The sequence below is a fragment of the Pyxicephalus adspersus genome, chromosome 3, assembly GCF_032062135.1.
Source record: "Pyxicephalus adspersus chromosome 3, UCB_Pads_2.0, whole genome shotgun sequence".
In the NCBI taxonomy this organism is placed as follows: Eukaryota; Metazoa; Chordata; class Amphibia; order Anura; family Pyxicephalidae; genus Pyxicephalus; species Pyxicephalus adspersus.
In genome coordinates this window covers 122,488,334-122,501,882 of record NC_092860.1, presented here as the reverse complement: position 1 = coordinate 122,501,882, position 13,549 = coordinate 122,488,334, and the positions used below count along the sequence as shown (strand labels likewise).

General features: G+C 35.8%; 1 protein-coding gene across 3 annotated transcripts in view; it reads right to left on the bottom strand.

Annotated features, from left to right (window-relative positions):
- Positions 1–1,850: 1,850 nt before the first annotated feature.
- Positions 1,851–13,549, bottom strand: part of NMU (neuromedin U) — a 36,610-nt gene continuing 24,911 nt past the window's right edge. The window contains exons 3-10 of one of the 3 annotated variants that reach the window (XM_072407127.1): positions 11,970–12,014; positions 11,821–11,880; positions 10,195–10,224; positions 10,039–10,089; positions 7,878–7,952; positions 6,582–6,635; positions 4,842–4,880; positions 1,851–2,178 (exon numbers count right to left, since the gene is read on the bottom strand). In XM_072407127.1, the coding sequence (XP_072263228.1) occupies positions 4,845–4,880; positions 6,582–6,635; positions 7,878–7,952; positions 10,039–10,089; positions 10,195–10,224; positions 11,821–11,880; positions 11,970–12,014 (351 nt within the window). In that variant the 3' untranslated portion in view covers positions 1,851–2,178; positions 4,842–4,844. The remainder of the gene's footprint in view (positions 2,179–4,841; positions 4,881–6,581; positions 6,636–7,877; positions 7,953–10,038; positions 10,090–10,194; positions 10,225–11,820; positions 11,881–11,969; positions 12,015–13,549) is intronic. The other 2 variants (XM_072407128.1, XM_072407130.1) reach the window with 2 other exon arrangements.

Genomic DNA, 13,549 nt, shown 5'->3' with positions numbered 1-13,549 from the left:
TAAAAAACTGTTTTACGGTTTGGCATGTTTACCACATATGTGACTCACTATATTGAGGTCAGAATCCCACTAATGGTTCACGTAGAAAGCTCAAATGGAATTAAAATGATAATTAATTGGTATTTTCATTGTGCAATGTTTCAATTAGCTTCTTACAACCAAACAATCATACTGACCACATAAACAAAGGTGAATATATCATGGAATCTTTAGTGAAGCTTTAACCAACAATTTTTGGAAATGCAGTGCATATGGCAAAACTAAAGCGCCATTAGGTGACAGTACTTACCTTTCCTACATTTTTTAGCTGTTATATTTTTATGTCCCTTCACATCTTTTCCCTAATTCTGGATCTGTACTTGCATTCCAATTCCGCCGCCTTGTTGCAAGATTTGTACTTCTCCTCCATACTTTACCCCACTGCCAGATCTGTATTTTCATTACCTTCTCACCCCCCACTGACAAGTCTGTATATCCATTACCCACTCTCTGCCCACTGCCAGATCTGTACTTCCATTACCTTCTCACCCCCCACTGGCAAGTCTGTACATCCATTACCCACTCTCTGCCCACTGCCAGATCAGTACTTCCATTACCTTCTCACCCCCCACTGGCAAGTCTGTACATCCATTACCCACTCTCTGCCCACTGCCAGATCCGTACTTCCATTACCTTCTCACCCCCCACTGACAAGTCTGTACATCCATTACCCACTCTCTGCCCACTGCCAGATCGGTACTTTTTATCCTTTCTCTTCTTCTCTTACCCACACTGTGCTTCTCTTACCCACACTGACTTGCTGCCATTACTACTTTCCCACTGCCAGGTCTGTACTTCTCTTTCCCTTCACCTCTGCCATCATATCTGTACTTCCCTTTCCTGCACTCCCCTGCTACAAGCTCAATACTTTCCTTCCCTTTCCTCCCCTGCTGACAGATCTGTACTTCATTTCTCTGCTGCCACATCATTTTTCTCTTCTCCAATCTGCCCTGCTGTAAGATCTGCACTTTTCTTATTAAAACTCCTGTTTCCAGATCTGTTTTTCCCTTTCCCACTTGTGCTTGCCTTTCTCTGTTATTTCCTTCTGCAATATCTGTACCACCATTCCTTCCAGTTCCTTAATGCCACAACTGTACTTTACCTCCCAACTCTCTACCACTTACAGATTGTCTGCAAGCAATTTAAAAAATGAAAATAGGTAGTGCAAGGAAAGTACATTTTTTTGCCATATTTTATTTTAGGAAATTGCAGGTTCATTTTAAAATACTATGTGCACATAAGCTATTAACCTTTTAACAGGTAGTATTTCGCTTGGTGTAATGTATGTTTGCTCTCCTATGAACAAAACAAACTCTCTAAAACTATGTTCAGAATTGTTTAGTACAGTTACTGCTTCCTCATGCCACTGAGCAGCTTTCCCAGGTGCGACAGTATGTAGAATCTTACCTGTGACAGCTCAATAGAGAATGAATGGGGGTGGCAGTGTGCATTTCAGTTCTGCTCACTGCTACCTGCTGTCACATTTGCTAGTTCTTTAGGGAGCTGCACAGCAGTTTGGGTCGTTGAGCTGTGCAAGGACTAGAGCCACATAAGGACGTTTGGTTTGGCCATGGGTCTGAACCTTCTCTAACTCTCTTATTGTATTCGTATATATATATATATATATATATATATATATATATATATATATATATATAGACACATTTTATCCACCTTTAACTTCAGTATAGCAAAAAAGAAACATAATGAGTTATATTTTACTGTTTGTTATTAACAGTAACAGTAAGTAGCAGTTAAGGTTTATCCGGCAATAAAAAGAACCAATGCAATGAAGAAGAGTCTGTTTTATAAACAACCCTCTATTGAGTGCATTTATTTACAGGACAAAATAGATGCATCTAATAATTCTTTCTGCATGCACAGCTCTTCAACTGCCCTGGACATCATTCATTTTCATTACACAGTATAATTATACATATCAGAACACTGAAAAACAATGTCGTCATTTTAATATGCTTTAATACAATTAATAAATTAAGATAACTTGGCAGCATTAGCCAAAAATAATTTATGATGGTAGCCTTTACATTCTATAGTGAAAGATTGTTACATGTGCAGAGCATGGGGTATCCGAGCCATTGTAGTAATATTTTTAGTATCCTCCTTCTATCTGCCAACCTAAAACAAAAACAGAAAAATGGGATTTAGTACCTCCTTCATTGTTTTAATGTTGTCTCATATTTTGTACACATTTTTAGCCGTTTGCCTACTGTGGTCTTTAACGGGCACTTCCACTTGGTGGGAAAAGACAGCAACGAGCATGTGACAATATCACTAACTACAAAATTATCTGCAAAATAATGTATTTTCATTTTTACCTGGTTATTAGTTTAGTAGAAATATTACAGTATGTCATTTTCTCCATTAAGTTAGTTTAAAATACATTTTTGAGGTGTTGCAAGACGAAAACCATTTTGTCACCTTTACTTGGTGTGACATTCCTTAGAATACAGTACAGGATATATTATATTTGCAGATGTTCTAACAGAATCTATTTTACATGGAACAACACAATCTGTTCCTGGATTTTTTTTTATATATTGGTCTTGCAGGTTACCTACAATCTTCATTAAAATACCAAAGAATACCAACGAATATTCCCCTACTTTAATACCTCAACCCTTACCTTTCTAGGTTTATTAAATAGCTATATCATTCATTGATTGAGTATACAAAAAGATAAGTTTAATACCTAATATAATCTCCATTTGCCTTACTACTTTCTAACGACTATTATTTTATAGTTTGTATAAATATAATTTGACATAATAAATTATATCGTGGAAAAGGTTAATAAAACCGTAGCAACAATTTTCCATTGTTATTGCCATAATTCAAGGTATTGTAATAAATATGGTATTAGTTATGGTTATGGTTCGGCTATGGAACCCTTTGTGGTCCCTCATGATATGAGCCATAGCTTTTTTCAATCTGGACCCTTCTCCATTTCCTAGTGAGAGCAGAAGATTGCTTGTGCTTTTTTGCGGACCCTGGCTGGGATAAAACCTAATAAAGAATGTTGATGCTTTTAGAAACAGGGAGGGAGTAAGAACAGTGGGCTTTTAGAAAAAAAAACAGGCATTAAAATTTTTCTAAACCCTAAAATGAAATTGAATTTATTGCAGCTTATCAGTCCTTAGATGTGGTAGCGGCTTTTTTTACCTAGTAATAATTTGATAACACACTTTCATTCCTATGATGCCTAAGCTCATTTCCCCACTCTATTAGGAGAAGGTGCCATGATTGCCTACAAAGCCTTTTTATATCTAGAGACATGTAATGCATTGATCTACTGTTGGTACAAAATTACAATGCAATATTGCCATTATATTAGACAAAGTTTAATTACAGATAATAGGACTGTTTTATTTCAAATACCATAAGTGTTTTATCAAACATATAATCTGGCCTTAGTGGCATCAGCACAATGGTCAGGTCAAAACCTACCTCTTAATGTTCTTTAATGCTCATTTTAAGTGGACATACAAAAAACTGTGTTTTTAATGCTTTGTTTTACTTGCTGTTAAATCAGCTCGAATATAGGATTTCATTTATGTATATGATTTTTACACTGAGCAGTGAGTTGCATCATGTTTGAGCTTCCCTGCAGTTCAATGTGCCAGAGTCATACCAAAATAGGTCTTTGTAAAGAAAAAACAAGTATACAATAGACAATAAATGGAATACTCTTGCTGAACTATTTATTATTAAAACTTATTATAGCAGAATATTAATCGTTGGGTTCCAGACAGATCATAGGAGCCAGTTATCTGGTGACCACTTGAACAGAACACCAGTATCTGGCAAGGTATAGACAGAGTGTCTAGGCTTTGCTATGCACTAATCTAAATAAGAAGCCTAAATGGTCCACTGTTCTAAATGTAATGACACCCTACATCCTGGTTTCAAACTGTCTGCCAACCGGGACATATTAATGTCAACAGGAAAAAATAAAAGTTAGAAAATAGAAAGATCCTCTTTTGTAGTTCAAGTGATGACTAAATAATCCGTTTATGATTTTTAATTTTAAGGATGTGGTCTGTTTATTAAACATTTGATACAACATTCACCAAGCATTCATCACTGGTGAATTGTACTTTATTCACTCTACAAAAATTGTCAATTTGATTATTGTAATATGGTTTTCAACTCTGTTAATGAGTACTGAGTTAATCTGAAATATTACATCTGGTCTTATTGCAATTACAAGGAAATTGTCCAACTAAACTTGAAAACTCTGTGATGTGCAGATTACACATCTAAGTTTAAATTATGTTTATTCATATTTTGCCAATGTTTTGTCTTGATATATATCTAGGCTAAGAAGAGTGTTAGGAACATAGGGGAATCCTAAAACCTTTTCATCATTTCCATGCCTTAAATTTTCCACATCTATCTCCCATCACAGTATTCCTGATTTATGGGGGGGTAAACTAAATGACATTCTCTGCTGTTCATGTTGCCTCCTGTCTGTGCTAGGCATCTTTTTGTATATATATATATATATATATATATATATATATATATATAAATTCTCCAGCAAGGACCAGTAGTCAAAGCAGCTCACTGTGCTTTAAATATTCAGTGGACATTCCCCTACTTGTCAGTCATTGAATATGATTGGCACGTGTATATGAGCTGGTAAATGTGCCAGCAAATATTTTTAATCATGACCAATATTGATTATTTTAATTCTGCTGATACACTGTATAAACGTTGTGTGCTGTAACAGGGAGACAGACTGTAAAAACATGGTCTCATTAAATACAGAAAGTAAATACCTCTTAACGGAAACTTGCTGATCTTCTTCCGTTACGGGGCTAAAAATCAACATAGGATTGGATTAGGAACATGGAAATAATGACATACAAGTTACCTAAACTGATATGTTTCTTCAATGAGTAGTTTATCTTGTACCTGTTATAAAGGAGTACATTCTAAGGATGTTTTAATTATGAAGTTGCCTACTTTTACCTACATGTACAGGAAGTTACGTGTTTGATATAGGAGAAAATGCAGGGAAATGTCTTGATCAAATAACTAGTAAACAGGCAGAGAAAATGGGAAACTTCAGTAATGACTTAATACTTTTTGTATTCTCTTAAGGCTGAAATCCAGGCAAAAGATAAATGTACAGATAACAAACACAGACTATATGATGCTATGACAAAACACAGCAGCCACAGTACCATCCAGCCTGTCCATTGCTTATGTGTGAACACTATAAATAGATTATAGTATATATGGGATATAACGATTATGAATCTCTACCCCATAAAGTTAGGACAGGAAGAAGGAATATAGCAATCATCTAACTGAAAGAATGCAAAAGATTTTTTGGTGGTAGTATTATTTTATCTTGCATGTTTAAGTAAGGTCCCAAGTTTGTTGATGGGTGTCAAATTCCTGCTCCATGGAAGGAGAGTAGCATAAGATGGGGTTAAACATGGCAGGGGGTATAATTTTGTGATTTCCAAAGACAATCTAGGTGATTAGTGGAGAGAAGGGGGGTCTATATTAGGTGGGGGTAAGGATAGAAAGAATTGAGGAAAGTGTCTTCTTCCCTAGAGGTGGTGAATTAGGGTTGGGTGTAATTTATACTATAGATATCTTATGTAGCCTAAGGAGTTGTGTTCATCAATTTAACAATTTTTAGGAACTTGAGGTGGTATTCATTGAGAAAGCAAGCCAGTGTTTCCTATTATGTTAATAAGCTTATTATATATATATATATATATATATATATATATATATATATAAATATAGATAGATAGATTAGATAGATGATACATAGATAGATAGGTAGATATTATTTTACCTTGTCCTATATATTTTGGGTATAAAAGCTTTATTCCCCAAACGGAAAGCTAGTTCTAGGTTTACAGGACACATTAAATTTGCATTAAGCCTCACATGCCTATATTTTTGTATCTGCTGATCATTGTGACATGCAGTTTTAGTTGAGGGAAACTTTAACTTTGCTAAATGTGCAACAGTAAAAACCGGCTATAAGAACCTACTGCTGCATTTGAATATTCCTATTCAGGATCTTCTCATTACCCTATTCATGGTCATTTAAAAAAAAAAAATCTTCTGGCCACAATCTGCTCTACCTCCATTCATTATAAAGGTAGATACATCTGCAGCATAATAACAGCTGTAAATAACGTTAACATGATGCAGTAGATTTTAGTGCTGGGTATTGCATTGTATTGTGTGATTTGGCTTATATCCAGCAAAGCATAAGTTACAGTGTAGCCATCATTTATCTGCACTTAAGCTTCTTCATAACCATTGGATAATGCGTAGACTGTTATGTCTAAAACACCCCAGCGTCTCATCTCTTGTTATTCATAACCTATAGGGATACTATGCTAAGTATCTATATAGTAAATACATATAATTGTAAGATATGCTAGTAGATACACAGTGACAGCACGCTTTACAAAGCATTGCTCTGCTATGTCTATTTTTCCACTTTTGTATAGACAGTTAATTAATGAAAATAAATGATTGATTACCCTGAACAGAAAGTAGCCTCTGCTTAAAACACCTCCAGGACCTTGAACCTCCTCCTGAAATTGGGGAAAAGAAATCAGAAAGCATTTGTTCAGTTTCTTGATGTGGCAGATGTGGAATAGCAATTAAAAAGACAAAAATATACCCTTACAATTATTGTGTTAAAATTCTGTTTTTCCTAAAAATATTTTGTAGCTATCCAGAAAACACACTAATTAATTGTAACTGGCAGTCAGTGACTGCAACCATTTCATTGCTCTATCCACAATAAAATGGTGTGGTTGAGTCAACAATAAGAAATACTCACCCATTATGTGGCATATACATGTCAATGAAAGAACCATGGCAAGACATGTGAAAATGGTGATAACACACTGGAGGTTCTACATACTACCTGCATTGTTTTGTATGTAGACTTCCAAGGTTTGTTATAAGTATTATCAGGGTGAATATGATGACAATTTTGTAGAGAACAAAGATGGTGTCAAAATGTCAGCAGGATCCTAATATTGTGTAGTGCTGAGTCTAGCACAACTTTAAAAACTATAATTATCAGGTCAACTCAACACCAATAGAAGTTGTATTATGAAAGTGTATACAAAGTCTTAAATCAGTATAATGTTGTTCTAAGGTATTTAATCAGTCTTTGCAGAATGGGTTATAGCCCACATAATAGTTACGTAGTTACATAGTAGTTCAGGTTGAAAACAGACATAAGTCCATCAAGTTCAACCACTAGGAAAATAAACATATCCCAGATATAAAACCCTATGAACATAATCTGAATGACGTTGTTTGAACTCTTTTCAGTACTAAAATATAGATTATTGTGCATTTATACAATGATCATGGAACATAAACCCATGAGTCAGATACAAAGCAATCTGAGAACAATGACTTCATGTTCTTTATATAAATTAAATTAACAACTGGAAAAGGCTTTAATGCACATTATGTGACTAAATTGTAAATATCTTAGTATGTTTTAAATGTTCACTCAAATATGTTATAAATGCTTGCTCTCAAAGCTCTGTAACCCAAATAGTTTTACCTTTTTACTATTTCTTTCTGTGTCAGGCTTTACACCCAACATTTTACATATACATTTTACTAAAGTATTTTCTGTTTGAAATGATTATAAATATTCAATGTATTCTGGATATAAATATTTTATCTTCTACATCTTATTTCAAATGACAAATTTGGGAATTTTTACAGAACCACACACTGGGGTTTTTGCAAAAGAAAAAAAAACTTATGAGAAACAGGGTGATAATGCATAAAATAAGGTTACATACGTCAGGTTTGAATCTCTTCATCCTTCTTTCATGAAGCTGAGGAACGATTTGCAGCAAAGGATGCAGGACAGACGACTGAGAGGACATGAAGACAGACAAATGAGCAACAATGGACTTTTGACTGCACATGATGTCTTCTTTGCAGACACGAAACACTGTGGATATGTACCTTACACAATATACATCTCATGAATGATGCAGCAACCACAAAACCACTGAAAAATCAAAATAGCCAGAATAATATATTCATCGCTTATACGTTTCATTCCTGGTAACCCGATATTCTTTTTGAATGATCACAACTTTATAAATGCAGTAGCAAAGCCACTTATTTAAAAGTAGTGAACTGGTGATGATTCATAAAAGGTAGTTGTCAGTAGATTTGTCAGTTTTATGAGTGTGATGTTAATAGTGAGGTTACTTCTGCAGCTTTATAAATGCCCCCCTAATTGTGTTGTGATCCTAACATAGGAATTGGGACAGCTAATTACTCCACTTGAGATACATAGGAAGTATGCACAGACCACAGGTCAGCTCTCAATTTCTGTCGTGACTAAGATGTATTTTGTGCACTTTTTGATCAGATACAGCAAAATGCATTCAATGACACCAAAGTAGCAATTAAGAGAAGTTATATACTTCAAACAAAAGGTTAGTTGCTGGTCCTTGTAAGGTTCATAAAGTTACTTCTCTGATTACACCTTGTCTTCTGATTCTTTATTTTTTGTGTGTCTCAGCCTTCTATGCTGTATTAATATATTAGTCATTGATTCTGCCTGAACACTGCCTGACCTGTCAAATTATAGACAGACAATATTTTTTTTGTCCTGGATCATAACAGACATCACAGATATCATGAAGTACAGCATAGTGCTCATGTGTATTGTCTTGTGTCTTATGTGTGTCTTTAGTGTAGATTTTCTTCTGAGTACAGATTCATCTTCCAATAAGTATGACTGAGGGAGATTGTTGTGTTTGATTTGTTCAATATTTTTTTTTTTAAAGTTACATGCTTGTAAAGCAGATACTGCATGCTTAGAGAAGGTTTTGCATGGAGCACATATAATATGCAAAATTCTGTCCCATGATCATTAATAAAGTATACTAAACTGATAAAAAGCACAATCAAATTACTGACTTTGCACATCATCAATGGTTTTCATGCTATTACTGAATAAGCCCAGAACAAAGTATTGTGCATACTGCAGTGTGTTGGCTGGCAAAGTTTTTGCAACCCAGAAAATAAAGTACTGTATATGTAAAAATTCTAATTAATATTTATTGAGTTCAGGTGGCATTGATATCAAGCACTGGATATACCCAAAGGCTAGAACAAAAACATTAACGTGAGCAATCACTTTGTTGTACAAAATTCACAGTGACAGGAAAAACCTGACATCAGCAAAAGAAATATGTGCGTTACAGCAAATATACCCCATTATGTCCTGGAAATGGACGTGGCATCTACATAAAGTGAAACAAGCTTTATAAAATTATATCTCCCCACTACTATGACTTCCACTACTACATCCAATGTTGGCATCAGTGATTCTCTCCATTCTGGCCTCATACATCCAGATTATTGTGCTTACAAGATTAAAAAAAATGGCAAAACCAATATATTCTAAAAACTGGGTATGTACAGGCAATACTTTATAAATCTACAGTCTTTTCGGATGAAAATAAAATATTCATGTTGATCCAACACCCAAGGATTCTTATACATCTCTGGGTTGTTGGTTTGGCAAGAGTTACACAAATTTTCTCTTATGTTTGTTGAGTAAGGAATACATTCTACTTTCAAATCCTACCTCTATAGTTCTTCTTTATTACAGTCTGTAGTTATCCTTGTTCAAAACAGTACAGGATGCACAGACATTCCAATTTATGTATTCCAATTTTACGGCTTGCTAATTTTCCCGGATTAGGCTGACCTTTATGATTTATCCATAAAATAGCATATTTTAATTATATAGAAATATACAGATGACTGTATGTATACAGTAAACGCAGTAAAATCACTGGAGTGCCCCATAATATATTTTGGTTATCGGGGGGTGGAATTAGCAATGCTGAATTTAGCAATGCAGGTGAATGAGTCTTAGAAGTATACTGGATGTTGTATAGTTTGGATGCTGTTCTCCTATAAACTTCAACTTACCGTGATGTCAGATTTTCCTGAGTCATGACTCTTAGAATAATGAAATAAGAACTGTGCAGAAAGAAAATTAAAATGCTATTTTACTTCACAAAAAAGCTCAAGGACAAGGACAAAAACAAAAACCTTAATTTTCTTATTGTGGAGTTCAGTACTTACCCTTTTTGAGTCATCTTTTTCTTCTGAACCCTGTAAAAATCAGAGTGAAGGATTTACTAAAAAGGCAAAAAATTTTGTGTTTGTAATTCTCTAGTTCATTGATTCTCAATCTGTAAGGCCCAGCTATCAAACCTGTGAAGCCCAACTATAAAGTTAAGTATACAACTGCAATAGGCCCAAGCAATCCCAGAGGCTTGCTTAGGTGTATGCATGGTATGAGATCCTTAAAGAATTAGTGTTTGCACATTTTAGGGTGGATGGTACTGAACCTCTCCCTGCACTCCTCATTTATTCTTTGTGGATTGTCCCGTTTTATTAGCATCTCACCCAAAGAGGCAGTTCAGGGGCATAGAAGTGTAAAAAGTGGCAACTGCACCACAACCTTCCCACCAATCTGATTATAGTGTAAGGATGAATTGAGGTGGAGAAGCTAGTGGGTTGAAATGCCCCAAATGCTTACCCACCCATAGTTTGCTCTATGGGCAACCACGTGCACCTTGAATGAATGAAACCCTGGCATCTTTACAAAATAATGACTAGAAACACAGCGATATAACAAACTGTAGTCCCCTGAAGCAAAACCCCTGGCAAAACTATCCTCATGTTTACACACATCAAGATATGGATACAATCTGTCTGAATGATGTCTGAGTCCCTTCTTTTTTTTTATGATGTCCATGCACTTATTGAGATTTCCTATCACCCCCTGTTTTCTCACATCTACTAAAACAAATTATTTTGAGGAAAAAACTTCTAACATCGGTGACCAGTGGGCAGAATTCTCAGCTGTACAGGGATAAATAAAATACAACCCTTATGGACAATAAAACAAAAATAATGTCACGCATCTGGACCTACCAAACAGGGTCTACGCCAGAACTTTGCAGGTATTATCAAATGAAAAGTCAGTCAATGATAGTGCAAAGAACCTCGTCTTGAGAATGACTGCTGTAAAAAGTATAAAAAGGCAGGCAACAACGTCTCATCTCCGAACAGTAGTGTTGTCAGCCCTTCCTTCTGACCTACAGAACTTTGATTGCTGCTGCCTTGACACCCAAGAGTCTGCTCACAGGCTCTGCGTTGGGAAAGATTACCTGGGAGTTGTAGTTCTGAGAGGGGGCAATATAACAGGAAAACGTTTACAAGCAAATCATCAACATATGATGATGTTACAAAGAGTAATAAAAGCCCATCATTGAAACAATCATCGGAAGTAAAAAGATATCATATCATTCTTTAGTAAGAGAGAAGGAAGATTAAGTGTTGTACAGGTAGTCCTCGTGTTAGTGAAGTGACATACAGACGACTCCTAGATATGAATGTGGCTTCCCTGCCCCCTTGTGTGCAGGAGGAAGGCTTGGAGGGGAGAGGTTGTTCTGCATTTTTAGGAATGCAGAACAACCTCTCTTATGCTATATAACATAGAAGAGGTGTGTTCTGTAGCTAGTTTTAGTGCAGCTCAGGCAGGGTTTACAAAACGTTAAAGTCTTGCTGAATTTCCCGCTGGTTCTATGAGTTTTGTTATCATGTATCTAACACATGTAACAACCCTCATTAGGAGAAGTTAAATGTTAGGATTTGCATACACTTGCATACACAATTGTATGAAAAAAATATTTTGTTTACCTGAGACTTCTGCAGTATTCCCATTGCCATAAAGCAAAGTTCTTCTAAATGACTGGACACCTGCATACACAAAAGAAATGATGGTGAAAACACAGTTCTATTTTTATTCTATAGAGGAAAGGAAAAAGATAATTAATACAGAGACTCACCACAACCTGGGAATCTGACAGCATAGCAGAGCATGCATCATCTATCTGCAGACAGGAAAATCACAAAGAATTGTAAAAATGTAACCTGCTGAGCGTCAGCAATTCTGTAAACAACATAGTTTGGAAATTGTACAAAACTTTGTACAATTTCAAAAGTTCAAGGCATTAACCCTACATGGTAAAGCAGTGCTTATTGGTGAGATGGTCCTCATTTATTCTGCACTCCCATGCTGTTTGGCATTAAAAAGTTGAAATAGTTAAAACATTTTCATATATTTCATGTCCATTTAAGCAATCAAACTCATAGTACACAAGATCCCTTGACTTATAAATGGGTATCTCACTTGAGATCACTGCAGTTGCTGTTTTCATTACTATTTTTTATTTATATGGCGTCAGTATCATAGTCCTAACTGTCGCTTAGAGGAGCTAAGAATCTCATACACTGCCATATTCATCATATGTCATTTACATAGTCTATGGCCATTTATGCTGGAAAGCCAGTTAACCCATCAGTATTTTTTTTCATACATACACTCTCCATGCTTATAGTGTCCTGACCAGTATTGGAACTTGAGGACCTTATACTGCAAGGAGGCCTAACCACTGAGCCACAAATCAAAGTTTTGAGTTAAAATGAACCTGTCACAAATTATTACCTTTTTAGAAACCTTTCATTTTCATTCTAAGTTGTATACTAACACTTATACAGAAAAACTTCTTAACAAGTATATGATTAGGACATGCTGGCTTTCTTGTTGGGTTTTTTTGATTTCTGACTTAATGCAGGACTAAACTTCCACTTTTAGGTCAGGCAGGTCACTAATGAAGAAAGGAACAGGCAATAATCCCTCCTAGCTACCTAATCAATCTATCTGGCAAAAAGCTGAGCTGCGCATGTGCAGCGTCAACTTTGGTTGCCAGGTTACTCAGCATTTCTGGCTTCCCTTTCGCATGCTGGGAACGAATACATGTGCAGGCACATGGGAGCCAATATGGCCTAAGATTGTCTACAGGAAGAGAGGAAATAAGAAAATGTCAGCTCCTTGTGAGAGAACAGGGATAGGTGAGTATCACAGGTTTAGTTAAGTTCTAACCTCTTCCCTGGTCAAGTCATAGTATAATAGTATTCCTAATTTGTTTCCGAATCTTTAGTAACTCTTTTCTTTTTATAAAAAAACTCATTTATATACCTTACTCTGTGGTTTTATTCATTAGTAACATGACCACACAGACTCTCATACTTTTGCGGTTCATGTGTCTCCCTATGACTTTCTAAAGATATCAGGCTTGGAGGAAGTCCATTCCCCATCTGTTGTGCTCCATCATGGTTTTTGTTCCGCCATCCACACTTTGACATGCTGCTGTTGCAGAAAACGGAACGTGGGGCATAAAAGCAAAGCTGGTTACCAGATAACAGGAGCTCTGTCAGCAGGGCCGGATTTCTCACAATGCCATTTATACTGCTATTGTACTGTTATATTGTCATCATAAGTGCTTAGCATAGAGCTGTTTTTTCCCACAACTATCATGGTTCCCAGTAATGACCTTCCACTATCATAATGGCCACCTTCTCATAT